General features: G+C 40.8%; 1 protein-coding gene across 7 annotated transcripts in view; it reads left to right on the plus strand.

The window, feature by feature from the left end:
* Positions 1 to 20481, plus strand: part of SLC10A7 (solute carrier family 10 member 7) — a gene marked incomplete at both ends in the record, with an annotated part of 243271 nt that extends 222790 nt beyond the window's left edge. For 5 of the 7 annotated variants that reach the window (XM_079712724.1, XM_079712726.1, XM_079712730.1 and 2 more), the window contains 2 exons: positions 17790 to 17935; positions 20387 to 20416. In XM_079712724.1, coding sequence (XP_079568850.1) covers positions 17790 to 17935; positions 20387 to 20416 — 176 coding nt within the window. Of the gene's footprint in view, positions 1 to 17789; positions 17936 to 19976; positions 20019 to 20386 lie in introns of those variants that run through there. The other 2 variants (XM_079712725.1, XM_079712728.1) reach the window with 2 other exon arrangements.
* Between the last annotated feature and the right edge of the window lie 7214 nt (positions 20482 to 27695).

Raw genomic sequence — 27695 nt, forward strand, 5'->3', positions numbered from 1 at the left:
CATTTGTTAATAAAACCGACCATTTGTGCTGATTTGTGAAAACCACAATTCTCTGTGTTGTGATTAGATATGTTAAACTGTTCAGAGTTTAAAGAAAACCAAAGGGATTAGAAAAACATCGTTATTTCCAGGAATGGCTTCCAGGGTTCTCTTATTTTCTTCCTCTGCCTAAAAGTCTTCTGAATGAGGTCTTCACTCCCCAATTTTTATATCACTGAAAACAAATGAGGGCAGAAGTAGGTTAGCGGGACAACATCTAGCCAAGTTAAACCACGGAAACGTGAGTCAGACTTTTATTATTTATTTATTTAAGTTGTGCTGTTGTTTCTATTTTTATTTTTTTCACTTTTTTAAACATCTTTATTGGAGTATAATTGCTTTACAATGGTGTGTTAGTTTCTGCTTTATAACAAAGTGAATCAGCTACACGTATACATATATCCCCATATCTCCTCCCTCTTGCATCTCCCTCCCATCCTTGCTATCCCACCCCTCTAGGTGGTCACAAAACACCAAGCTGATCTCCCTGTGCTGCTTCCCACTAGCTTTCTATTTTACATTTGGTAGTATATATATGTCCATGCTACTCTCTCACTTCGTCTCAGCTTACCCTTCCCCCTCCCCGGGTCCTCAAGTCCATTCTCTACGTCTGCATCTTTATTCCTGTCCTGCCCTTAGGTTCTTCAGAAACTTTTTTTTTTTGATTCCATATATATGTGTTAGCATACGGTATTTGTTTTTCTCTTTCTGACTTACTTCACTCTGTATGACAGACTCTACGTCCATCCACCTCACTACAAATAACTCAATTTCGTTACCTTTTTATGGCTGAGTAGTATTCCATTGTATATATGTGCCACATCTTCTTTATCCATTCATCTGTCGATGGACACTTAGGTTGCTTCCATGTCCTGGCTATTGTAAATAGTGCTGCAATGAACATTGTGGTACATAACTCTTTTTGAATGACGGTTTTCTCAGGGTATATGCCCAGTAGTGGGATTGCTGGGTCATCTGGTAGTTCTATTTTTAGTTTTTTAAGGAACCTCCATACTGTTCTCCATAGTGGCTGTATCAGTTTACATTCCCACCAACAGTGCAATAGGGTTCCCTTTTCTCCACACCCTCTACAGCATTTGTTCTTTGTAGATTTTTTGAGGATGGCCATTATGACTGGTGTGAGATGATACCTCATTGTAGTTTTGATTTGCATTTCTCTAATGATTAATGATGTTGAGCATCCTTTCATGTGTTTGTTGGCAATCTGTGTATCTTCTTTGGAGAAATGTCTGTTTAGGTCTTCTGCCCATTTTTGAATGGGTTGCTTCTTTTTATGATATTGAGCTGCATGAGCTGCATGTAAATTTTGGAGATTAATCCTTTGTCAGTTGCTTCATTTGAAAATGTTTTCTCCCATTCTGAGGGTTGTCTTTTCGTCTTATGTTTTCCTTTCCTGTGCAAAAGCTTTCAAGTTTCATTGGGTCCCATTTGTTTATTTTTTATTTTATTTCTATTTCTCTAGGAGGTGAGTCAAAAAAGGATCTTGCTGTGATTTCTGTCATAGAGTGTTCTGCCCGTGTTTTCCTCTAAGAGTTTTATAGTGTCTGGCCTTACATTTAGGTCTTTAATCCATTTTGAGTTTATTTTTGTGCATGGTGTTAGGGAGTGTTCTAATTTCATCCTTTTACATGTAGCTATCCAGTTTTCCCAGCACCGCTTATTAAAGAGGCTGTCTTTTCTCCATTGTATATTCTTGCTTCCTTTATTAAAAATAAGGTGACCATATGTGCATGGGTTAATCTCTGGGCTTTTTATCCTGTTCTATTGATCTATATTTCTGTTTTGGAGCCAGTACCATACTGTCTTCATTACTGTAGCTTTGTAGTATAGTCTGAAGTCAGGGAGTCTGATTCCTTTAGCTCTGTTTTTCTTTCTCAAGATTGCTTTGGCTATTTGGCTCTTTTGTGTTTCCATACAAATTGTGAAATTTTTTGTTCTAGTTCTGTAAAAAATTCCATTGGTAGTTTGATAGGGATTGCATTTAATCTGTAGATTGCTTTGGGTAGTATAGCCATTTTCATAGTGTTGATTCTTCCAATCCAAGAACATGGTATATCTCTCCATCTGTTTGTATCATCTTTAATTTCTTTCATCACTGTCTTATAGTTTTCTGCATACAGGTCTTTTGTCTCCCTAGGTAGGTTTATTCCTAGGTATTTTATTCCTTTTTGTTGCAGTGGTAAATGGGAGTATTTCCTTAATTTCTCTTTCAGATTTTTCATCATTAGTGTATAGGAATGCAAGAGATTTCTGTGCATTCATTTTGTATCCTGCTACTTTACCAAATTCATTGATTAGCTCTAGGAGTTTTCTGATAGCATCTTTAGGATTCTTTATGTATAGTATCATGTCATCTGCAAACAGTGACAGCTTTACTTCTTCTTATTTGATTTGGATTCCTTTTATTTCTTTTTCTTCTCTGATTGCTGTGGCTAAAACTTCTAAAACTATGTTGAATAAGAGTGGTGAGAGTGGGCAACCTTGTCTTCTTCCTGATCTTAGAGGAAATGGTTTCAGTTTTTCACCATTGAAAACAATGTTGGCTGTGGGTTTGTCATATATGGCCTTTATTATGTTGAGGTAAGTTCCCTCTATGCCTACTTTCTGGAGGGTTTTTATCATAAATCAGTGTTGAATTTTGTCAAAAGCTTTTTCTGCATCTATTGAGATGATCATATGGTTTTTATCCTTCAGTTTCTTTTTTTTGTTTGTTTGTTTGTTTGTTTTTTGCGGTATGCGGGCCTCTCACTGCTGTGGCCTCTCCCATTTTGGAGCACAGGCTCCAGACGTGCAGACTCAGCGGCCATGGCTCACGGGCCCAGCTGCTCCACGGCATGTGGGATCTTCCCAGACTGGGGCATGAACCCATGTCCCCTGCATCGACAGGCGGACTCTCAACCACTGCGCCACCAGGGAAGCCCAATCCTTCAGTTTCTTAATATCGTTTATCACATTGATTGATTTGCATATATTGAAGACTCCTTGCATTCCTGGGATAAACCCCACTTGAGCATGGTTTATGATCCTTTTAATGTGCTGTTGGATTCTGTTTGCTAGTATTTTGTTGAAGATTTTTGCCTCTATGTTCATCAGTGATATTGGCCTGTATTTTCTCTCTTTGTGACATCTTTGTCTGGTTTTGGTATCAGGGTGATGGTGGCCTCGTAGAATGAGTTAGGGAGTGTTCCTCCCTGTGCTATATTTTGGAAGAGTTTGAGAAGGATAGGTGTTAACTCTTCTCTAAATGTTTGATAGAATTCACCTGTGAAGCCATCTGGTCCTGGGCTTTTGTTTGTTGGAAGATTTTTAATCACAGTCTCCATTTGAGTGCTTGTGATTGGTCTGTTTATATTTTCTTTTTCTTCCTGGTTCCGTCTTGGAGGCTTCTGCTTTTCTAAGAATTTGTCCATTTCTTCCAGGTTGTCCATTTTATTGGCATATAGTTGCTTGTAGTAATCTCTCATGATCCTTTGTATTTCTGCACTGTCAGTTCTTACTTCTCGTTTTTCATTTCTAATTCCATTGATCTGAGTCTTCTCCCTTTTTTTCTTGATGAGTCTGGCTAATGGTTTATCGATTTTGTTTATCTTCTCAAAGAACCAGCTTTTAGTTTTATTGATCTTTGCTATTGTTTCCTTCATTTCTTTTTCATTTATTTCTAATCTGATCTTTATGATTTCTTTCCTTCTGCTAACTTTGGGGGTTTTTTGTTCTTCTTTCTCTAATTGCTTTAGGTGTAAGGTTAGTTTGTTTATTTGAGGTATTTCTTGTTTCTTGAGGGAGGATTGTATTGCTATAAACTTCCCTCTTAGAACTGCTTTTGCTGCATCCCATAGGTTTTGGGTCATTGTGTTTTCATTGTCATTTGTTTCTAGGTATTTTTTGATTTCCTCTTTGATTTCTTCAGTGATCTCTTGGTTATTTAGTAGGGTACTGTTTAGCCTCCATGTGTTTTGTATTTTTTTTTAGATTTTTTCCTGTAATTGATATCTAGTCTCATAGCATTGTGGTCAGAAAAGATACTTGATACAATTTCAATTTTCTTAAATTTACCAAGCCTTGATTTGTGACCCAAGATATGATCTATCCTGGAGAATGTTCCATGAGCACTTGAGAAGAAAGTGTATTCTGTTAGTCTGGGATGGAATGTCCTATAAATATCAATTAAGTCCATCTGTTTAATGTATCATTTAAAGCTTGTGTTTCCTTATTTATGTTCATTTTGGATGATCTGTCCATTGGTGAAAGTGGGGTGTTACAGTCCCCTACTATGATTGTGTTACTGTCGATTTCCCCTTTTATGGCTGTTAGCATTTACCTTATGTATTGAGGTGCTCCTATGTTGGGTGCAAAAAGATTTACAATTGTTACATCTTCTTCTTGTATTGATTCCCTTGATCATTATGTAGTGTTCTTCTTTGTCTCTTTTAATAGTCTTTTTTTATAGTCTATTTTGTCTGATATGAGAATTGCTACTCCAGCTTTCTTTTGGTTTCCATTTGCAAGGAATATCTTTTTCCATCCCCTCACTTTCAGTCTGTATGTGTCCCCAGGTCTGAAGTGGGTCTCTTGTAGACAACATATATACAGGTCTTGTTTCTGTATCCATTCAGCCAGTCTACATCTTTTGGTTGGAGCAGTTAATCCATTTACATTTAAGGTAGTTATCGATATGTATGTTCCTATTACCATTTTCTTAATTGTTTGGGGTTTGTTATTGCAGGTCTTTTCCTTCTCTTGTGTTTCCTGCCTGGAGAAATTCCTTTAGCGTTTGTTGTAAAGCTGGTTTGGTGGTGCTAAATTCTCTTAGCTTTTGCTTGCTTGTAAAGGTTTTAATTTCTCTATCGAATCTGAATGAGATCCTTGATGGGTAGAGTAATCTTGGTTGTAGGTTTTTGTCTTTCATCACTTTAAATATGTTCTGCCACTCCCTTCTGGCTTGCAGAGTTTCTACTGAAAGATCAGCTGTTAACCTTAAGGGGATTCCCTTGCGTGTTATTTGTTGTTTTTCCCTTCCTGCTTTTAATATTTTTTCTTTGTATTTAATTTTTGATAGTTTGATTAATATGTGTGTTTCTCCTTGGTTTTATCCTGTATGGAACTCTGTGCTTCCTGGACTTGATTGACTATTTCCTTTCCCATATTAGGGAAATTTTCAACTACAATCTGTTCAAATGTTTTCTCAGTCCCTTTCTTTTACTCTTTTTCTTCTGGGACCCCTATAATTTGAATGTTGGTGTGTTTAATGTTGTCCCAGAGGTCTCTGTGACTATCCTAAATTCTTTTCATATTTTTTCTTTATTCTGCTCTGTGCTAGTTATTTCCACTATTTTATCTTCTCAGTCACTTATCCATTCTTCTGCCTCAGTTATTCTGCTATTGATTCCTTCTAGAGAAGTTTTAATTTCATTTTTTGTTTTTCATCATTGTTTGTTTGCTCTTTAGTTCTTGTTCCTTGTTAAACGTTTCTTGTATTTTCTCCATTCTATTTCTAAGATTTGGGATCATCTTTACTATCATTACTCTGAATTCTGTTTCAGGTAGACTGTCTATTTTTCTTCATTTGTTTGGTCTGGTGGTTTTTTATCTTGCTCCTTCATCTGCTGTGGGTTTCTCTGTCTTCTCATTTTACTTAACTTACTGTGATTGGGGTCTCCTTTTCGCAGGCTGCAGTTCATAGTTCCTGTTGTTTTTGGTGTCTGCCCCCAGTGGCTAAGGTTGGTTCAGTGGGTTGTGTAGGCTTCCTGGTGGAGGGGACTAGTGCCTGTGTTCTGGAGAATGAGGCTGGATCTTATCTTTCTGGTGGGCAGGGCTGCATCCGGTGGTGTGTTTTGGGGTGTCTGTGACCTTATTATGATTTTAGGCAGCCTCTCTGCTAATGGGTGAGGTTGTGTTCCTGTCTTGCTAGTTGTTTGGTATAGGGTGTCCTGCACTGTAGCTTGCTGGTCGTTGAGTGGAGATGGGTCTAGCATTGAGATGGAGATCTTGGGAGAGCTTTTGCCATTTGATATTACGTGGGGCTGGGAGGTCTCTGGCAGACCAATGTCCTGAACTCAGCTCTCCCACCTCAGAGACACAGGCCTGACACCCAGCCGGAGCACCAAGACCCTGTTTTTCAGGCCTCAGAGGTTGGAAATTAAAATTCCATTTCTACTTACCTGTGAAACTGGTATAAAATTGTCCTGTTTTTCTGATGGAGGTCTAGCCAAGGGGATTGGTTGTTAGCCATCCCTGAGCTGCTGCTATTGCCTTTGTGTTCAGCAATTTGGAAATGCCCTAGTCTGTGTGGGTTCCCTGAACACATCACTGGGACACTGAGAAAACTAAAGAGTTCTTATTTGCATATATTATTTAGTTGTACATCATTTTGGATGACTCCTTCTACAAAAAGGACAAAAATCTTTCCTTCTTTGTCTCATAAAGCAACAATAGAGGTTCTGATGGTGGAGTCACATCAAAGATAATATGGCGGGCTTCCCTGGTGGTGCAGTGGTTTAAGAATCCGCCTGCCAATGCACGGGTTCAAGCCCTGGTCTGGGAAAATCCCACATGCTGCGGAGCAACTAAGCCCGCATGCCACAACTGCTGAGCCTGAGCTCTAGAGCCTGCGAGCCACAACTACTGAAGCCCATGCACCTAGAGCCCGTGCTCCGCAACAAGAGAAGCCACCGCAATTAGAAGCTGGCACACCGCAACGAAGAGTAACCCCCACTCGCCGCAACTAGAGAAAGCCTGCACACAGCAACAAAGATCCAACGCAGCCAAAAATAAATAAATTAATTAAATAAATTTTAAAAAAAGATAATATAGAAGTTTTCCATTACGGATGGAATGACACAATAAGAACAGGGAAGCAAATAAATGTAAATCACTGGCAAGGGTAAGGCAGCCCAATCTGTGTATTAAAATACCTTGGAGAGTTTGAGCAAAAGACCAGTCATTTAGATGGGAGTGAATGAGAGCAGGTCACATGATCCGTGACATCCTGTCCACCTTCCTAAGGGAATCTGCAGGAAGTAGACTCGCCAGCCTTTGGAACATTCCAGAATGGGTTTCAGGGGAAGTCCTAGAATAGCCAGCATTACGAGCAGAATGTAATTCTGGGGGCTGTGCAGACGTACCACCTGCTCCAACAGACCACACGTTAGTGGCCCTCACTCTGATGGACAGCAAGCCAAGCCATACCCATCAACCTGGAAGTAGGTGGCCTTTCTTTTTACCCATTCTAAAAGAGAGACAAAAGTTAGAATAACCCAAATGTTCACTGCATCCATTTTGCCCAACAGCTTTGCAGTGCTGCATTTCCTCACTGCCCTGTGCCATGATTCTGTGGTTGGGTGGAATTTGCTCTTCACCTAGCTTTGGCATGGTACTCTCCATCTTCTCTCCCTAGTCAATAAGAGCATAAGTTCCATGAAGGCGGGGTTGGGGGAGGGGTATCGGTTTACCCACTTATTCACTGCACCTAGAAGTGTATCTGAAGACTTACTACTTACCAGACATTGTGTATTGTTTCATTTACTGTTTATTAAGAAAAAAACCCTACGAAGTAGGTACATTTTACAGATGTGAAAACAGAGGTTCAATCACTTGCCTAACCAAAGTAACACATGTGGTAAGTGGTAAGCATGGGATTCCAACCCAGGGCTCTCTGTGTCTTGTATCAGGCTTCGTAACAGCTACCTGTACTGCCTTGTGTAGGCTACTGGACATAATAACTTATAAATTGCTGCATGAAACGACAGCTATATTACTGAAAATTAGCTTGCTTTAGGAAAATCCTAACTGAAAGCCTTTTCTAAACAGATTCCAAAACTGTTGGTGTACCTTATCATGGCACCATTTTGTGTTCTAGAAATGGCATTTAAGTACCCCTTTGTTTAGTAACTGAGATAAATCAGCACCAGTGAGTTTGACTTTCTGTGACTATTTGTCTCTGAAGAGAAAGTGTGTGTGTGTGTGTGTGTGTGTGTGTGTGTGTGTGTGTGTGGGCGCATGTGCGTGGGGTCGGAAGGGGACCCAGACTGGCATTTAGTGATGCCTGAAAAGAGTGGCTATGTTCCTCTAACAGTGGCTGCCTTCTTCAATTACATTATGATTGGGGAGACCTTCTATCCCAATGACTCTTAAAGGCAAACGTAGGCTTTTGAACTGAGAGATGCACTAAGAAGGAGGAGATAGAATTCAAATAACAGCGTGTAAGATGTTTGGAGAGTAAAATTATGGATGTTTCTAACTAAGAACAAACTAAACAAAAGTGGGAAATCTCCATGACGACTGAAGAGCTAAGCAGCTCGATGCCAGATTTGCCAGCAGCTCTCTCCAGAACTCAGTGGAACATCTGAGAAATAATTTAAATGGAAAACAAGTCATGTGAATTCAAGCGAATGAACCTTTGAAAGACAGGAAATGATCCAGGTGATTGGCGTATACCCTCTCTTAGCGAAGTGGGAACGTAAGTGACATATTCAAGTTCAAAAACACAAAGGGTGTTTTTCAATATATTTCCTTTCCTACTCCACTATTCAATACTCATTTCAAAGTTTGTTTTCCACGGTCAGACCAGTTGCTTTCCTTCCTGCCATATTGAATACACTTTTCTCCTGTGAAATACAACCCTCTCCCAGAGGGGTGTGCGAAGGATTCTCTTTTTAGTCCAGTAAAGCAACTAGTATTTGTTCTTGTCCTGCCTTTTGATGGGAAACATTGCTTTAGCACCTATTCTTAAATAATTAATCATTCATGTATTGAGTACCAGTCCTGTGCTTAAACACTGCAGGAGATTAAAAGAAAAATATAAGGCTTTGTCTATTTTCAGGGGCAAACAAAACCTACACAAAAGAAAATAATGGCACCATAAGCAAATGCTAAATTATGGAGTGCAACTAGGAAGAGGGGCTTCATTCTTCAAAAGAGGAAGAAATCAGTAGGGAGGCCACCTTCACCATGGAGAAAAATGTAAAGCTGAGCCCAAAACAACCCATAGAGAAAGGACAAGATCGAGGCAGGGGCTCAGCTTTTACAAAGACAAGAAAGTGCTAGGCCTGAGCCAGTGACAGCAATTGGCAACCGAGAGTTTGCTTTAATGGAGTTAACATAGGTTAGTGATTAAAAGTAAATAGACTGTGGTCTAATTCTGCCTCTACCACCTACCGGATGTGTGATCTTAGGCAAGTCACATAACTGCTCTACCCCCAGTTGCCTCATGTTTCAGTGGGGAAATTGCCACCAACTTCTTAGGGCTGTTTTAAGGATTAAGTGAGATAATGCAGGAAAAGCACTTGGCAGACAGGAAGCACTTACAAAATGGCGGTCGTTGCAATCGTTTTTTACTGACGTTGAGGGGGTAGGGGATTTGATGAATGGGCACTGGAAAGTCATTGTAATTCTTGAGCAGGGTATTGGCTTTAATTAATGTGGGTCTTAGGAAGATTAATCTGGCTATGGTTTGTAGGATTGATGAAGGGAAGAGTCTGAAGACAGGGGGTTATGTCAGGAGGCTGAAAGAGTCATTTGGCTTGATTTTATGAGGAACCAAATTAGGAAGGTGGCAGTGAAAACTGAGGGGGAAGGACAGTGCTTGATAGAGGAAGGAATCTCCAGAACTTGGTGACTTGATCTACAAGTAGAAAGACAAATGGGGCTAGTCAGAGATGATCCCCAAAGTCTGAGTTGTAGAAACTTGGTAAGCATGCACCAGGCCGGCACTCACTCTCTGGATGAAGGAAAGCCAAGGTGATTGGGGCAAGTGCTACAGAAAGTGGGCCCCAAGAAAGCAGGGGCCTTGTCTGTGTTATTTTCCTTATATCCTCAGCACCGGGAACAGTAAGTCACATACAGCAGAGGCCCAGAAAGTATTTTTTGAATGAATGAATGAATGAATGAGTAGGTGGTGAGAGCATCATTCACCTACAAGTAAACTCTGAACAACGATATAAAGTAGATGGTGTTCATGTTGTGAGCAATAGAGTGGCCTTCCGTGAGAGGTATATAAAGGTCCATATTTAATCGAGGAAGAAAAATGTCTGTTTCTCAAGGAAAAATTTAAAAACTGTCCATCCAATAGAAAGTAGTAACTGTTGGAACACTGATACAAAGGGAATTTTCTAATTCAGAGAACATAAAATAAACATTTAAAATGGGGGGGGAACCCCACTTGCTCTGGTACGTATTGTTTTATCCTTTCCATCCTGGGTGTAGGATAAAAGAAACCCCTTATTTGCTTGTTACAAGAAGAAAGCTCTCACTTGAAGTTCTTAGTTGGCAGATGTCAGTTGAAAGCTCTGCTTATGGAATATGCCGCAGTGTCAAAGTCTGTTGGATAATTTTAGACGAGTGTGTCATGTGTGACATGGAAATATGGCATGCCATACATTAGTGATTTCCCAAGTGTTTGGAGCAGATAGTAATGTGCTGGGAAAGTGCTCTTTATCTCTCCACACAGTGTACTTGTAGAGCAGTGGGGAAATGCTTTTGGTGGAAATTACTTTAGTCAGAAAAAGAATCCATTTACAATATGCGCCTTCTAACATCTTTCAGACAATGCATTGTATTAAAGAGGCATTTTTTGATTAATGTTTTATAAACATTTTTCAGCATGACAGCTTAAAGTCCCTGTAAAATTGTAAATGCGCGCATGGTGTTCACTTCCATAAAGTCAAACGCCGTCTCATAAAGTCTAGTCGGATCCTGTCAACCACAGTGACACAGAATCAGTACCTGGGAGCATTAAAATTAATTTGCTTCATTTATATTACTGCAGTGATCGCAAGATGAAAAGAGTCCTATATTTAAATTTTACTTGAAAAAGAAAACTCTTTTGAGTAAGTTTGTTTGGTGTTTTGAAATTATTGCCCTTTTTTTCTCCCTAGTTAATGAATGGAGTGAAAATGGAGTGATAGTCTGCACAGTAACTTTATGATGGGCTCTGGAAAAGCACAAGTCCGATCCTTCAGGGCTCTTCCTCTGAGCACTCAGATGCTTAGAGATGAAGACAAAACAGTCACTGACCCTAAGAAGCTAACAGCTTAGTGAGGGAAACACACACACACACACAAAGCAAGCAGCGTTAATAAATGCAGCAAACGCTAGGCTGAAACACGCCCCAGTTGGGTAAGCCTAGAGCAGAAAGGAGCCTTGGGACGTCAAGGATGGCTTCCCAGACGAGGCGAGTTAGAAACTGTGGGCTAAGGAATCGAGCAGGTCAAGAAGTGGGTGGCGAGCATCCTGGGCAAAAGGAACTCATGTGCAAAGACCGAGAGGTGAGACTTCTAGAGCCTAGAGCGTGGGCATGGGCATGGGCTGGGGAGAGGAAGGGAGGGAGCAGCACCACACTCTTCATGACTGGAGCACAGAGAGAGCCCAGGGGAGCGTGGTGAGACGTAGAGAGATTTTGTACTCAGCCTGGTTGCAGACTGGAATATACCCTGCAGAGGACAAGCCTGAAGGCAGAGAGATGGGTTTGGGGCAAGGGTGCGGGAGCGGGTGAGGGCTGACCGAGCCCTGAAGGAAGGTCACGGGGAGGCAGTGGGAGTGGTCACAGAGGGGCCGGTGAGTTACCTGAGTGAGGGTCCTCTCACATACCTCGCCCTTTAGTTAATCTGTGAAGTGAGTGCTAATTGAATGAACGATTGAGTGAATTGTTGAAAGGGTGGGTGAAGTGGATGAAAGGGTGGTGCATTACATGGGCTTCTGGAAAAAGACATAGCGATGCTCTCTGATTTGACTTGATGGTCAAGTTTTGCCAAATTCGTGGCCAGGTGACAGAAATTGCAGTGTGGTGAGCACAGTGGCCCTCACAGTCCCAGGACTCTCTCTATTGCATTTCCAGTGTTCGTCCTGACAGTGCTGGAAACACGGCAAAGATGCCCTAGAACAGAGATCGTAAACTCGCCGCTTCCAAACATCGCCAGGGTGGCCTGGACCACTTGGACGTGGAATCGTACAATAGTTACCTCCCCCTCCACCCCCACCCCCACTTCTCCCAACTTCTCTTCCTACTCTGACCCTCGAGAAAATGAAAATGCACAGGGTGGAAGCTGCCAGGAGGGCGAACAGGGGGAAACTGAAGAAAAGCAGGGGAAAGACTGAGATATAAAGAAGAGATTGTGAAGAAACTAATAATTGAAAAGGAAAGTGGATAATTGAATGATCGAGAAGTAAGGTAGAGTTTCAGACAGAGGGAGCAGAAAGGTTCCCAAAACAAATAGCTTGACTTGAATCTCTGGAGTCCCCCTCCCCTCATCTGGGGATTAGCCGGTGGTGAATCCACCCTGAGAGAGTGACAAGCAAAGACGCAGCAAAGGGACCTGGCCCCTAATCTCCGGAAGCTAAGTTTTTCTCTCTGACGTGGTTTTCAATCATATTTTTAACATTAGTCACTGAGAGTGGTGGTGATAGGAAATCTGATTAACAATTAACAAGAAGGTACTGCAGGCGCACAAAGTGATGAAGAGAAATCCCTACTTCATTCGACAGATGTCTACAGCAGCGGCCAGTCATGGGGGAGCCCTCTCTTTTCCAGGCGAAGTGGATGACTGGGATGTGCAGCCAAGTGAGAGAGGGCCTGTGTCTCCAGGGTGAGTCAGGCAAACATGCCACGCCGTCAACATAGGGCACTAAAACAGTGTGGGAAAGTGGGGAGGGGACAGTGAGGAAATGAAGGAGTAATAAGTTCAGGAAGTAGCCAGAGCTGGGGGAACAAAGGAAGAAGTTGGGGTTCTCAGAACCTAGAAGACTGGAGAGGAAACAGGGGTCAGACCTTCAAGGAGGGGCACAGTGGTCTAGCTGCTGGGGCTGAACCCCAGGCCCCTGCGCCTTCTCCAGCCTTCCTCTAGTGTCCAGGGGGCCGCCTGCTGACGAGGAGGAGCGATGTTTGCAGAGCCCCAGCCCGGTCTGTACAGAAGAGTGTGTTCAAAGATGAGATGGAAGAGCTGAAGAACCAGCCCAGGACCAGAAGAGAACTTCATACAAAGTGATAGCAGGGTCCACAGAAGGTAGAAGTTCACTTGTGCACTGGAAGTTTCTTGAAGGCAGTGTCAGTCTGGGGTTCACTTGCCACTATTGGGGTAGGCCTCGCGGTTACTGAGCTCCTTGCCACTGTGAAATCACAGGAATACCCTGGCGTGGGTAGCAGGGGAGTGTGAGGTCTGCTGCCCCCGGAAGTGCTGCTGGGAGGGTTAGGGGCCCAAGGGGAGCGAGTTCCGAAAGGACTTCTGGACGAGAAAGCTCTTTGCATCCCAGGCCCTCTTCTGCTTCATGGAGCTGCCATGCCTGTGGCATCTTGAACTGAAGACCTCGGAGGCCTTGACCCTTACCTGACACAGAGAACTGGAAACCCAGGTGGCCTGCATTGCAGTAAACACTCCACCACTTGGGAAAGTTTTCTAACCACTAATGAGGTGTTTCAGTCTCCTCATTAGTAAAATGGTGCAAACAGTAGGTTTCATCTACCACCGAGAATTGTTGTCTGTTCATATGGGAGAGCCCTTGACAGCACCTGGCATCTCGTAAGCACTCACTTCATACAAACCGTTATTATCATTATTACTGCTATCTTTTCATCACACTACAGTGAATTCATGTCACTTCCATTAAGATACCTTGTGAACTTGCGTATTGGAGCAGCAGCCCTGTGACCACATCTGTGAGCTTGCTTGAGCTTGCTGAAGAACAACCCAGAGCCTGCCTGAACTTAGCCAAGAAAGCGTAACTCAGGTGATTTAGCCCAGCAGCCATCGTCCTCGAATTTGGGGTCAGAAACCCCTGCTCTGACCATTTTTTAGAGACACATACCTCCATATTTCTATCGTTTGCTCCCTTTAGCCCCACTATTACTCTACACCACCCCTGAACTCCTTTGCATCATCCTTTTGGGCCAAATAACCTTTCCTGAAAACAGGAGTAGTATATGTTCAGGTCTTCTTCATTTCTCATTGTAGTAACTTTCTGGGACTATAATTTTTTTTTTAGATTTTATTCATTTTATTTATTTATTTATTTATTTATTTATTTATTTATTTATTGGCTGTGTTGGGTCTTTGTTGTGGCGTGTGGGCTGTAGTTGTGGTGAATGGGGGCTACTCTTTTTTGCAGTGTGTGGGCTTCTTATTGTGGTGACTTCTCTTGTTGCAGAGCACGGGCTCTAGGCATGTGGGCTTCAGTAGTTGTGGCACACGGGCTCAGTAGTTGTGGCTTGCAGGCTCTAGAGCGCAGGCTCGTAGTTGTGGCGCATGGGCTTATTGTTCTTCAGCACGTGGGATCTTCCCGGACCAGGGCTCAAACCCACGTCCCCTGCATTGGCAGGTGGATTCTTAACCACTGCACCACCAGGGAAGCCCTCTGGGACTATAATATTAAAAGCTGCTTTTCAACATCTAACACTGATCTAATTCAAACACAATAAGTGGATTAAGCATATTACTTTTAAAAGGAAAACTCCTTTGTTCTTTATATTAGTGAGAAGACAGAAACTGTGCAAAAATCTAAATGCATACGCTTGAAGCTTTGAGAGAGACTTTGGGAAGAGTTAAGTGTTTGCAGTTTATGGCAATGATATGTGAGGCTATGAAAAAGAAAGCAGCCATGAAATACATTTTTGCATAAAGGCTTGAAATTTATTAGAAGGTAAAAATAATTGAAAAAGCAGAGCTTTCCTCACCGGGCTATCTTAAAACGTTATTTATGTGCCATCATTGTGTGTATTTAGGAGCCTGGGTCCTTTTCAGTGGTTGTTCTCAAAGAAACAAAAAGAAAGCTAAGCTGTTAAAACTATTCAGTTGAAAAACTGATGTACATACACAGCCGTACTGACAACTGGACCACATTAAAGCAATTGGTGATAATAGTCAAATAACCAGTGTCTGAATTCTGTTACAGAAGCTTAATAGTTACATATGTTAGGCAGCTGTTTACAAAATATGCATGCCTTGCCCTGAATATTACAGAGTGGTAGACTCAGAAGTAGTATTCATTTACCTGAGTTCCATTACAGCCTTCACTGTGGGGTTTAATATTCAGCACAGATTTTAGAATTCATCTGCCATATACAGTACTGCTTAAAGCACTTCGAGATTCTTGGCCAAAAGAGAATGTGCAAAAGCCTTTATTAATGTCTATTTGGCTAAAGTACCCTCCTACTTATAGCCATATATACCATACTTTATCTTACCTTATCCTTTCAGCCCCAAAGTGAACTTGGGGGCTGTGAAATGGTGCCAGGCAGGCTTCCCTAAAGACCAATAGAGTGTTTCACTACTAAGCAAGAAAAGATGCTTTTTTAAAAAATTGTGGTATAGTTGCTTTACAGTGTTGTGCAGAAAAGATCAATTTTTTACCTCTACCTTACTAGTATGCCTCAGCCTTCTCGAAGAAACTCTATTCCGAAATCTGAAAGAGAAATTAAGGAAACTCTCCCATTTACCATTGCAACAAGAAGAATAAAATACCTAGGAATAAACCTTCCTAAGGAGACAAAAGACCTGTATGCCGAAAACTCTAAGACACTGATGAAAGAAATTAAAGATGATACCAACAGATGGAGAGATATACCATGTTCTTGGATTGGAAGAATCAATATTGTGAAAATGACTATACTACCCAAAGCAATCTGCAGATTCAATGCAATCCCTATCAAATTACCAATGGCCTTTTTTACGGAACTAGAACAAAAAATCTTAAAATTTGTATGGAGACACAAAAGACCCCGAATAGCCAAAGCAGCCTTGAGGGAATAAAACAGAGCTGGAGGAATCAGACTCCCTGACTTCAGACTATACTACAAAGCTACAGTAATCAAGACAATATGGTACTGGCACAAAAACAGAAACATAGATCAATGGAACAAGATAAAAAACCCAGAGATAAACCCACGCACCTATGGTCAACTAATCTATGACAAAGGAGGCAAGCTTATACAATGGAGAAAAGACAGTCTCTTCAATAAGTGGTGCTGGGAAAACTGGACAGCTACATGTAAAAGAATGAAATTAGAACACTCCCTAACACCATGCACAAAAATAAACTCAAAATGGGTTCGAGACCTAAATGTAAGACCAGACACTATAAAAGTCTTAGAGGAAAACATAGGAAGAACACTCTTTGACATAAATCACAGCCAGATCTTTTTTGATCCACCTCCTAGAGTAATGGAAATAAAAACAAAAATAAAAAAATGGGACCTAATGAAACTTAAAAGCTTTTGCACAGCAGAGGAAACCGTAAACAAGACGAAAAGACAACCCTCAGAATGGGAGAAAATATTTGCAAATGAATTAATGGACAAAGGATTAATCTCAAGAATATGTAAACAACTCATGCAGCTCAATATCAAAAAACAAACAACCCAATCCAAAAATGGGCAGAAAACCTAAATAGACATGTCTCCAAAGAAGACATACAGATAGCCAAGAAGCACATGAAAAGCTGCTCAACATCACTAATTATTAGAGAAATGCAAATCAAAACTGGTGTGAGGTATCACCTCACACCAGTTAGAATGGGCATCATCAGAAAATCTACCAACAACTAATGCTGGAGAGGGTGTGGAGAAAAGGGAACTCTCTTGCACTGTTGGTGGGAATGTAAATTGATAGAGCCACTATGGAGAACAGTATGGAGGTTCCTTAAAAAACTAAAAATAGAATTACCATATGATCCAGCAATCCCACTACTGGGCATATACCCAGAGAAAACCATAATTCAAAAAGACACATGGGGCTTCCCTGGTGGCGCAGTGGTTGAGAGTCCGCCTGCCGATGCAGGGGACACGGGTTCGTCCCCAGTCTGGGAAGATCCCACATGCCACGGAGCTGCTGGGCCCGTGAGCCATGGCCGCTGAGCCTGAGCATCCGGAGCCTGTGCTCCGCAACGGGAGAGGCCACAACAGTGAGAGGCCCACATACTGCAAAAAAAAAAAAAAAAAAAAAAAGACACATGCACCCCAGTGTTCATTGCAGCACTATTTACAATAGCCAGGTCATGGAAGCAACCTAAATGCCCATCGACAGACGAATGGATAAAGATGTGGTACATATATACAATGGAATATTACTCAACCATAAAAAGGAACGAAATTGGGTCATTTGTTGAGATGTGGATGGATCTAGAGACTGTCATACAGAGTGAAGTAAGTCAGAAAGAGAAAACAAATATTGTATATTAACACACATATGTGGAACCTAGAAAAATGGTACAGATGAACTGGTTTGCAGGGCAGAAATTGAGACACGGATGTAGAAAACAAACGTATGGACACCAAGGGGGGAAAGCGGCAGTGGGGTGTGGGTGGTGGTGTGATGAATTGGGTGATTGGGCTTGACATGTATACACTGATGTGTATAAAATTGATGACTAATAAGGACCTGCTATATAAAAACATAAATAAAATAAAATTTAAAAATTAAAAAAAAAAAGAAAAAAGAAACTCTATTCCCCACTATCTTCTCTCCTCTCCTTGTTAGACAGGCTGCTAACTTGCAGTGAGAGTTACTGGTGCCCTTGAACCGACCACCTTTTCAGTTTTAATCTGTTGTAGGTAGAGCTTGGAGGTTTACACAGTGAAAGGAAGATGGAAGGATTTGGTGAGTCATTCCAGACCTTCCCTTTTTAGTTCTGTGAATATACACAAGGGAAAGATGGTGCAATCCGAAGTCCAGTTTTAATGGAGTACATCTTTAGTTTGATGACAGACTGAATTTGCCTCTAGGTTTTCTGTCTTCCTTGTTCCTCAGGGATTCCAATGCTGAAGATCGTGTTTGCAGGCCATGAGTACCTCTCTTTAATATCCGTCCCCTTGCTGATCTACCACCCGGTGCAGATCCTTCTGGGAAGTGTGTTGGTGCCAACAATAAGGTCTTGGATGGTGTCAAGGCAGAAGGTGAGACTCTAGAAGAATCTTATTTGGATCCAAGTCAGATTGAAATGCTATTTCTGAATCTTGGCTGTTCATATGCTTTAACTTTTGCACATATAACCTTGTTCTCAAGTACACATTTTCTTAACTAAATACGATAATAATGACACATTATCCAATTCAATTTGAACAAGAAGATTGAGGGCTAATTGTTATATATTGTTATAACAGCACGATGATACTTAAAAGGTAGGTCTTTAAAAGCCCTTTTTAATTTGCTCATATTGAAGGGCATATTACAGTGGATTAAAGTTTCAGTAAATATACTCAAAATATATGTGCCCCTCTGCTCGGGTGCCCACCATCTTTGTCCACCTGATCATTCGTATGTGTCCTGATTTCACATGCCTTTCTAAATATGATAGCACCTGGATTTATCCAGAGTGTCTACTTTATTTTTAATTTTCCAGACACATAATAACTTCTTTGTACTATGTGTTTGGGAATTAAAAAATAAAATTTCAGTAGCAAAGGAGGCCACACAAGGATGTCAATTGCACCACACTTGGCTCAGAAGTCTTGTTACTTATTTGATATTTGTGGATTTGATTTTCTAAATTATCAGCCAAAATAAAATAAACTAAGTGACTCATACAAAATTTAGATGCAGCACATACCACGGAAGTGCCCATAACTGGCTTCTTCCCAGTGGCTCAGACTTTGCAAGACTTCTTTTGCCCGCTCACAAGGTGGCAAGGAGATAGCCAGTGACAGAGCACTTGTGTGTCGTGTCCTTAGTGTCCTGAAAACGGAATAGCCCCACTACAGCCTGTTAAGCTCTGTGTTATGCTAAGCACGTGCCAGCCTTCACCAGGTTCGGAGTGTGGGCCCTTGAGCCATCCTGCCAGCTCTGCCACCTTACCCCCGTGTGACCCTGGCCGTGTTACTTCACGTCTCTGTACCTCAGTCTCTGCCACACTAAGACTCATGATAACATCTACTCTTTAGAGTTGTGGAGGATTACGTGGCGGGTATTTGACAAAAGCTATCTGATATAATCACTGTTATCATCACTGATGTTCCTTATTTTCTACAACACTGTTGGTAGCAGGCTCTGCTATCCCCATTGAACACGTAGGAACTAGGCCCAGAGAGATGAGCAACTTGCCCAGGGTTATGGGGGTGGGTTTACTCAGTGCTAGACTTAGGACTTGAACCCTGGTCTATGTGTCCTCCAAAATCTTTCCCCTACACCACAACAATGCTCCAAGAAACACAAGATTGCTTTTGTTTAATTTTTGGTACTGAAGTACAGTTAATTTACAATGTTGTGTTAGTTTCAAGTGTACAGCAAAGTGATTGTTATATTCATAAGAATATATATAAGAATAAAAATATATAGGAATATATATATATATATATATATATATATTCTTTTTCAGATTCTTTTCCATTATAGGTTATTACAAGATATTGAGTATAGTTCCCTGTGCTGTACAGTAGGTCCTTGTTGTTTATCCATTTTATATATGAGTGTGTATATGTTAATCCCAGACTCTCCTAATTTATCTCTCTCCCCCCACCCCCAAGATTGCTTTTAGAAGGAGAGCCCTAGGTCCCCAGAATCCTGCCTGAGAAAGTAGCCCTCCAGCACCTTCCCTCCTCTTGTTATTGAACAAAATGTTAGCAAACACCATTCTGTGCTGGGGACCACTCCAGTCTGGGGTCTTCCCACTCAGAATTGGTACAGGAGCGTTTAGTAATTTTCTTTCTTTTGCTATTTATCCCCTTTGAAAACTTCATTTGTATATATGCTCGTGTTTAACAATGTGTATGTGCATGATAGACCAGAATTTATACATATAAATTTTGACAAAGAATGAAGAAGATTATTTGAAAACCCTAATACTCCATCAATAATATACAGTCATAGTGAACAGCAAATTAATCAGAATGAAGTTCTCTTCTAAATGGTTAAAAGCTCTGGGATTTATCCTGCAGAGTAACCGAAGCATTTCCAAAAGGGAGACTAAACTGGACGCTGTTCATTTTTCCCTTTGCACAGAAACCACTCCAAACCAGGGGGCCAATGGCTAATGTAGAATAATCCAGAAGGCTTGGAATATTTAGCCCTTTCCACCTGGCCACAAAAACAAAGTGTCCATCGTAAGGGTATCCTTGAGTGTCTCCTCTGCTTTACAGACAATACTGACTGAGACCCACAGGCACCATCTAATGCACAGCAGATGGGATGAATAGCCATGCCGGGTGCGGGGGAGATGCCAGATTCTGCAGGCCAGTGAGGTGGGCGCGTGAATTTATTTGGATCCAGGGGTTTGGATCATGGGTTATATAATGCTGTCTAGGTGGGCCTCTTTTTCCTTCTCTTAGCATAAATTATCTGGTGTTAATTGATGCTCTCACTTTGCTCGTGGATACCGTCCAACTCTGATGTCATGTTTTCCTTTCTTGTAGGGAGTGAAGTTGACGAGGCCAACAGTATAAGGAAGGAGGTGGTCTTTCCGCAGCGATGTATATACGTACAGTGTTGTACATACAAACAGTTCTGAAGACATGTATTTGTGAACATTGCTTCAATGCATATTTTATTTTTTTACACAAAAAAAATACGACATAACTGTTTAAGTGCCTTAAAATGGATTTGACGAGAGCGTTATTTCCAAAACCTACTTTGTTTGTTACTGCCAGGGGTGGTTCAGTATTTTGGACTTGTTCTTTTTTTTTCTTTTTTCCTAACAAGGGAAACAGTCATCATAAGTGACAAAAAGCAAACACGTTTTCCTCGTACCACCTTCTGTGCAATACAGCTCTCTACTAGCTACTGTACTGTTTGGAATGAGGTCACACCATCAGGAAAATGCTCTTCTCATGACAGTGAAAATTTCCAAAGTCTTATTCACGGATACTTTGATTTCCCGTGTGATTCTTTTTTTCTGAAACTGTGACATGCCTCTTCCTTATCAACTCAGCAGGGGTCATAGATTGAATAGATGCTGAAAAGCATAAGTCATCTGCATTTCTTGACATCAGTTTTTAAGACATTCCTTCAAATAGTTTCCACTCAGAAATTCCTCAGTTCCATTACAAGAGATTGTGGTGTTCTATGTCTTAAATTTATTATAAGCTGCTTCAAAGAAAGGGCCTGATGTTTGAGTTATGAGTCAAAGTACGTGCAGTTTTCAGATAAACTACAGGATTTGGGTTTCAGGATTCTTAAAATTATATTTCAAATGTTTTTCGTTTTTCTTCCATTATTTCTTTCTTACCTGTTTTCCAGCACACTTGCAAACTCATAACAACCAAATGTGAGACCCAAAAACGTTACAGTTAGTTCGAGAGCAGCAACAATTAATGATGGATTCTTTCACATTCCACAACGGAGACCAAAATTTGTTTCCTGTTACACAGATGTGCAGAGCACAAATTTCCTCTTTTAGCCAGAAGCAGCCTGTTACATCTTTGAATTAAGCACACTTAAGGCGTTTGAGACAAGTTATTAATGAGAATTTCCTTGGCAGATTTGACAAATGTTTGCAACATTTAAAACAAAAAATTAAATCACATTGCTCTTACAAATAAATGAAAATATAAAGGTCATAGAGGCAAACAAATGTTACATATACACACTCTGTCTAGCTGGATGGAAAGAAAAATAGACACAGAAGATGCAAAAACATTCATCAACCAAAACATTAAGTAAAATTAACTCCCAGTTGGGCATCAGCTTGCCATGGAGTATCCAATATTTGCTTCTACTATGTCTGGAAGAGCTTTCCCGACCCAAATAGAGAATAAAGCAATGTATAGAAATAAGGGAACACTTTTTCTGTTTCCTGCACACCATTCTGTCACATCCTCTCTACATGTCTTTTCGTGATTTGACAGATGATATTGGCATCATGAGTCACACCATATCTTCAGCAGCTGTTTTGTTGTTTTATCAACAACAAAAAATCATTCCTTAGAAACTCACCATGTTTATCAGTATCGTACATCATTGTTACTACCAACTCTCATCTTGTGTTACTTCTGACTCATTTCAATGTCACTGGACCTCATAAATTTCATAAGAGTTAGCCTGGGTGTGAGTTTTAAGGCTAGTGCCAGACCCTGCAAAAAGCTATGCTAAACAGACTGTTTGGCAAGAATTCCTATTGTCAAGAATTTCACTTGTGTTTAAAACTACAGTAATTTTGCTTACATATGGAGCACAGAAAGGTTTTCATGTTTTGTTCCTGCAAGCTTCTTTGAATTTCAGAGTGAATGAAATTGTCTGTCTGAGCTATCATAAAAATCTTCTCCCTAGCATTAGAATACTGATTTTTTTCCCCCAACTTATCTACCTCTGTTATCTAACACCTATAGTAGGTGTGACTATGGGATAAAATTCAACTGAAACTGATATAACATTTTACCTTTTGCTTTAAAACAAAATGTGTTCTGTTTTCAAATAATCTTCTTTACATAGTGAATTTTGGTGGCTTTATTGATGTGTATACCTATTTCTTTTTTTACACAAATGCTGTGCATATTTTTCCATAAAGGACAAAAAATAAAATCAAAATATATCTTAAATTCATGATTATTGGGGTTTAATTATTCATTTCTTAAAATATGTTGTTATATCTATGCACTATCTCTTTTATGCATTTGTTTTGTCTGAATGTATTTATGAAAGAAATACGTTAGATTATATTTTTGTTTTTCCACCTGGATTTTTTTTAATGGTTGTTATGAAATTTGATTTTATAAATGGATGAGAATGTTCATCTTTTCATGTGCTCTTTTCTAAGTTTTAAAATTTTGTGGGTTCTTCTTTTTATTCTTCCCTCTTCTGGTTTAAACTAACACACCCCTGGCTAATGTTCAGTGTTTGTTTATGCTAAATACCAAATTTTTTCAAAAGGATTGGTAAAGTAATGACATGGATTATTTATGATGAATGGAAGATGGACATAATTCTATGATTAAACAAAGATGTTTCGGAAATCACAAGAGAACCTGCGGCTTATTTTTAACCTGATTTCAGATATACACTCATAATGCCTTCCAAGTATCTGTAGATATCTTTTAATTCATTCCAATCCTCTTATCCTATTTGTGGTTAGCTGGACATAAGTTTCATAGTCTTCCCAGGTATCTATCTCAATACCCCACCACGCCATAACATTAAAATCCAGAACCAGCCCCTGCTGGTTAGAGATTTTCTCAGCATCAGGGTTGAGGACCAAAAGAGAAACATATCCAACAGAAGGACAGAGCGCAGGTGATCTGAGTTTTAGCCACCTTGTCAGTTTTTTCAGGGACAGAAATATGAACCCCTAGAATGCAGAATGCCTTTTCCAAACCCCGCGTTTCTTCATGGGTACCTTCCCTTTTGTAGAATTCCATACCTTTGTGTTCTCATTTTGCTGTCTTGACTTAGCAAGCCTCTTCTCCCTGGAAGGCTGACAGAAATGTCACCTCGTCCAGGAAGCTTTCCTGCTCCCCCAGTCAGTTCTAGACGTACTCCCTGTGACGTGCCCTTAGAACAAGTCCCTCAAGTCTTCCAAAACCTTTGCTTGTCTAATCATCACTTTACATTTCTGTCTCCTCCAATGTGGTCCTCATCTGTTTTCCTCCTGTGCCTAGCACAGTGCCTGACTCAGATTAATAACCAAAAAAACATTTTCCAAACTGTGATCTTAATAGGTAAGACATGAACCCTCATAATTATGAAAGTTCTTCCCTGCATATAGATCAGTACTCAGTTACAAGAAAAACTGATTTTTTTTTTGCTACTATTCCTAGCTAGCCTGAGGGAAACTGTGAAGCCACATTGTGCTGCTGAGAGAAATGCATGGCTTCATAACTGTGTAAGTACTAGCTCTCCAAGTTGAAGCTGCAGATGTGATATGCAAATAACTTTCATCTTTTATATTTTGACAGAACAATAAACCCTCAATAATTCAGGCTAAATCAGCTTGGGTTGATCTGAATTAGAGAATACTTTATATGCATAAAAAATAAAGCGTTTTCCTTATCGGAATTCTGACATACTTACTATAAAGACTAGATACAAATTATTATGATTATCATCATATTATTGGTTTATGTAGATACATACGAAAGGTCTTATAAGAGTACTCTCTTTAGCAAAGCAGCTAATCTTATTTACACTATAGGACAGTTTCTCAAATGTGAGTAAAATACTAACCTCATGTAAAGGGAAAACAATTTCTCATAGGCCCTGGAGAACTTGTCTACAGAGCCGATGATGAGAAACTGTATTAAACATTAAACATCACTCTAACGATCGGTTGGTGCCAATGTGCTTGTAAACACAGGTGCAGACGAGAGCACTGAAGTCACAGGACTGAGCTGAGTCACAGGGGGTCACCCAGAAGATGCCCACAGGCCTCTCCAGACCCTCTTCTTCCACCGAGCTCTCCAGCATCTCAGACTCCACCACCCACACATGGAATTCCATTCCAGTTCCTTGATTTCTACCAAAGTCTGCACACACTGAGTTTGGGGGGATAGAGAAACTTAAAATGGAACGTTAGGAAAAAAATGGAATGTTAGACCTCCTGTTCCCACCAATCTCCCAGCCACTCTCCCACCCGGAATTTCTCACTGACCGCCCTTCCCCGTAACCCCATCTACCTGCCACAGAAGTTCAGCCACCTCTTTGTTCATTCTCTGACTTCCTGAACTTGCCCTGGGGCCAATGGCTATATACCTAACAGAAACTTCCTCATTTCCACTTTCCTCTCATTTCGCCAACTGGGCGTTGGAATGAGACAACATGAGGATTCATGTATGTCCTGGATGAGCTGTAGCCCAAACGTCGGGGAGGAGATGGAAAAGGAGCTGCGACTTCTCTCTACACTAGCAAAACAGGCAAAGTTTGTGAATGGGTAATTTATACAAAATGGATAATAGACATATTTTTAAATATTCAGTCTTAACCAGAGATCAGGGAAATATATGTTTAAATGAGATACTATTTTTCACCCATGAGATTGACAAAAAGTTGAAAGTTTGATAATATTCAAATATTGATAAGGGTTTGGGGAGAGGGACCTCATGCCCTTCTAGTTGGGACATAAATGGGGATGGAATTTTCTGGAAGGCTATTTAGCTGAAAGTTTAAATATATGTGTTCTTCAGCCCAGCTCTTTGGCTTCTGTGAATCCAGAAATAGATAAGTGCCCTAGAATCTACTGAGAAGGACATTTCAGAACATTGATAAGGCTGAAAGGCCACCCAAATTCCCCAACTCAAGGAAATGTTTAAACACTCAATGGTATGTTCTTATCGTAGAACATTATTTTGGCATTAAAAGAAATGAGGGTTACTGTGTAATAACAATATATTGTTGAGTGGGAAGAAGAATAAATTTCAGGGAAGAATATGCATTTTGTCATATTATTTTTATATATCCTATTTTTTCATTAGTTATATGTTACATATGTGTAGGGACACTCCATACATAAGAAATGTTTAGAGGTATAAATATAAGTAACATTACTGAGCTTTTTCTTTAGGCCTGGCACTATTTCACGCACTGTACATTATTTCATCTAACCCTCTCAACAACTCTATGAGGTAGGTGGTATTATACCCATTTTACAGATGAGAAACTGAGTCCCAGACTAAGTGGCTTCCCAAGGCCACAAAATTAAGAAGTGGGCACATTTTAACCACTCTTAGACTACTTAGCAGTGATGATTCCTAGGACCAGGAATGCAGAGGTGTTCATACTTTTAATTGTACCTTTTCTTTTAATCACACTTTGGAAGAGTTCTAACAAGCATAAAGCACAAACTGGGGCCACTTCTGCTACTTCTTGAGCAAATGGCATAATTCATTTCTGAGCCGTGGCGCACTTGTCAAGCAAAACCTTTTGGGGTTGAGAAAGATGGGCCTCTAGGCACATCCTAGGGGGGTAAGGGCCGGACAGGGGAATCTGACTGTCCCATGCATTGAGGTGAGAGGAATCTTGAGTCGGAGTCAACAGCATGCGAAAGGGGGCTGAGAGGTCCAAAAACTGGAAGAAGAGGAACCAGAGAGGAAGTGGGCCAAAGAGAAAAGACAGTCCAGTGGGAAATGTGTGATGGCCTAAGTGATAGTGGTGGTGGCGGTTAATTATCATTATCATTTTTATCTTATCTTTTTCCAGCTTTATTGAGGTATAATTGACAAATAAAATTGTAAGCTATCTGAAGTGTACAAGTGATGATCCAATATACACATACATTGTGAAAGTATTAATGAACACACCCTTCACCTCACACAGTTACTTGTGTGTGTGTGAGGACGCTTAATATAGTCTCTTAGCGAATTTCAATTATGTGATACAGTTATCACCTATAGTCACCACGCTGTCCATCAGATCCTCAGACCTCATTCTTCTTATAACTAAAAGTTTGTACCCTTTTACCAACCTCTTCTCATTCCCACACCCCCAGCCCCTGGCAACCACTATTCTACTCTCTGCTTCTATGAGTTCTACTTTTTTCTTTTTAAGATTCCACATATAAGTGGTACTATGTAGTGTTTGTCTGTCTCTTTCTGGTTTATTTCATTTAGCATAATGCCCACCAGATTCATCTGTGTTGTCACAAATGGCCGGATTTCCTTCTTTTTAAAGGCTGAATAATATTTCATTGTGTATACATACCACATTTTCTTCATCCATTCATCTGTCGATGGACACTTAGGGGCATTGTCAGAGGCACCACGTGTGAGACGGTGAGAGCAGTGGGTCCCAGGGTAGGAAGTTGCCGTAAACATTTAGCGGTGGATGAGCTCTAGCGACGTTGGCAAAACCAGCCCGGGAGGCGGCACTGACAGCAGTGCTCTCAGTGAACACCTAGCATCTGGGGCTAGAATGCCCACGAGGGATCCCAAATCAATGTGGTTGTAAGGATTTCTAGTCTGGAATAGCCAGCCACAAGGGAACGACCCATGTCTAGGGCTGAGGCCAAGACTTGTTTCCTCCGTGTGTGGTCTTTTCCTATCAGTGGACTCCGAGGCCTGGCGTGTGTCAGAAACCCTAGGCTCCTTCCTGCCAATTCTCTGGAATTTCTGAGTTGTGGGGCTTTTGAGTCACTCCAGTGAAGAGAAAGCAACACCCTTTATGAAAACCTTGGTTGCAGAGTTCAGGTAGAGTTCAGAATCATTGCTAGTTTCTAGACTTTTAGAATATGAGAAAATAAGATCTTGCAGGGAGCACGTAGTTTCCGAGGTGCAGAAGTCTACTTAGTGGTTAGCAGTGTGGACTCTGGAATCAGGAAAATCTGAGTTCAAATCCCAGCTCCACCATGTAAGCGTCGTGAGGCTTGCACTCACTACGGATTTTTTTCGTCTTGGTTTCCTTGTCTGTACATCGCCAATAATGCTACATATCCTCCTAGGAATGTTGAAATAATTAAATGAAAAACTGGACTAAAGAACCTAGTATCGACCTGGGGGTCAGAGGGGTTTTCACAACTTGGCTATTGTGAGTAATGCTGCAATGAACACGGAGGAACAGGTATCTGTGTGTAGGCTGGAGTCGGCTTGTATCATCTCCTGAGAGCCAGTCGAGGGCATCCTTTCCCGATGCCAACTCAGGAACAGCTTGCTGGTAGCTTGAAATTGGCAAGGGTGGGACTGTTTACACCCCAGACATTGGCAAGTGCCACAGATCAGAGCACTGAATATTAGTTATGGTTGCTGCAATCCCCCAGTCCATCTGAATACATATTAATTTATATTTAGATGTAATGGTTTGAGA

Source organism: Hyperoodon ampullatus, assembly GCF_949752795.1.
Source record: "Hyperoodon ampullatus genome assembly, chromosome: 1".
Taxonomy (NCBI): domain Eukaryota; kingdom Metazoa; phylum Chordata; class Mammalia; order Artiodactyla; family Ziphiidae; genus Hyperoodon; species Hyperoodon ampullatus.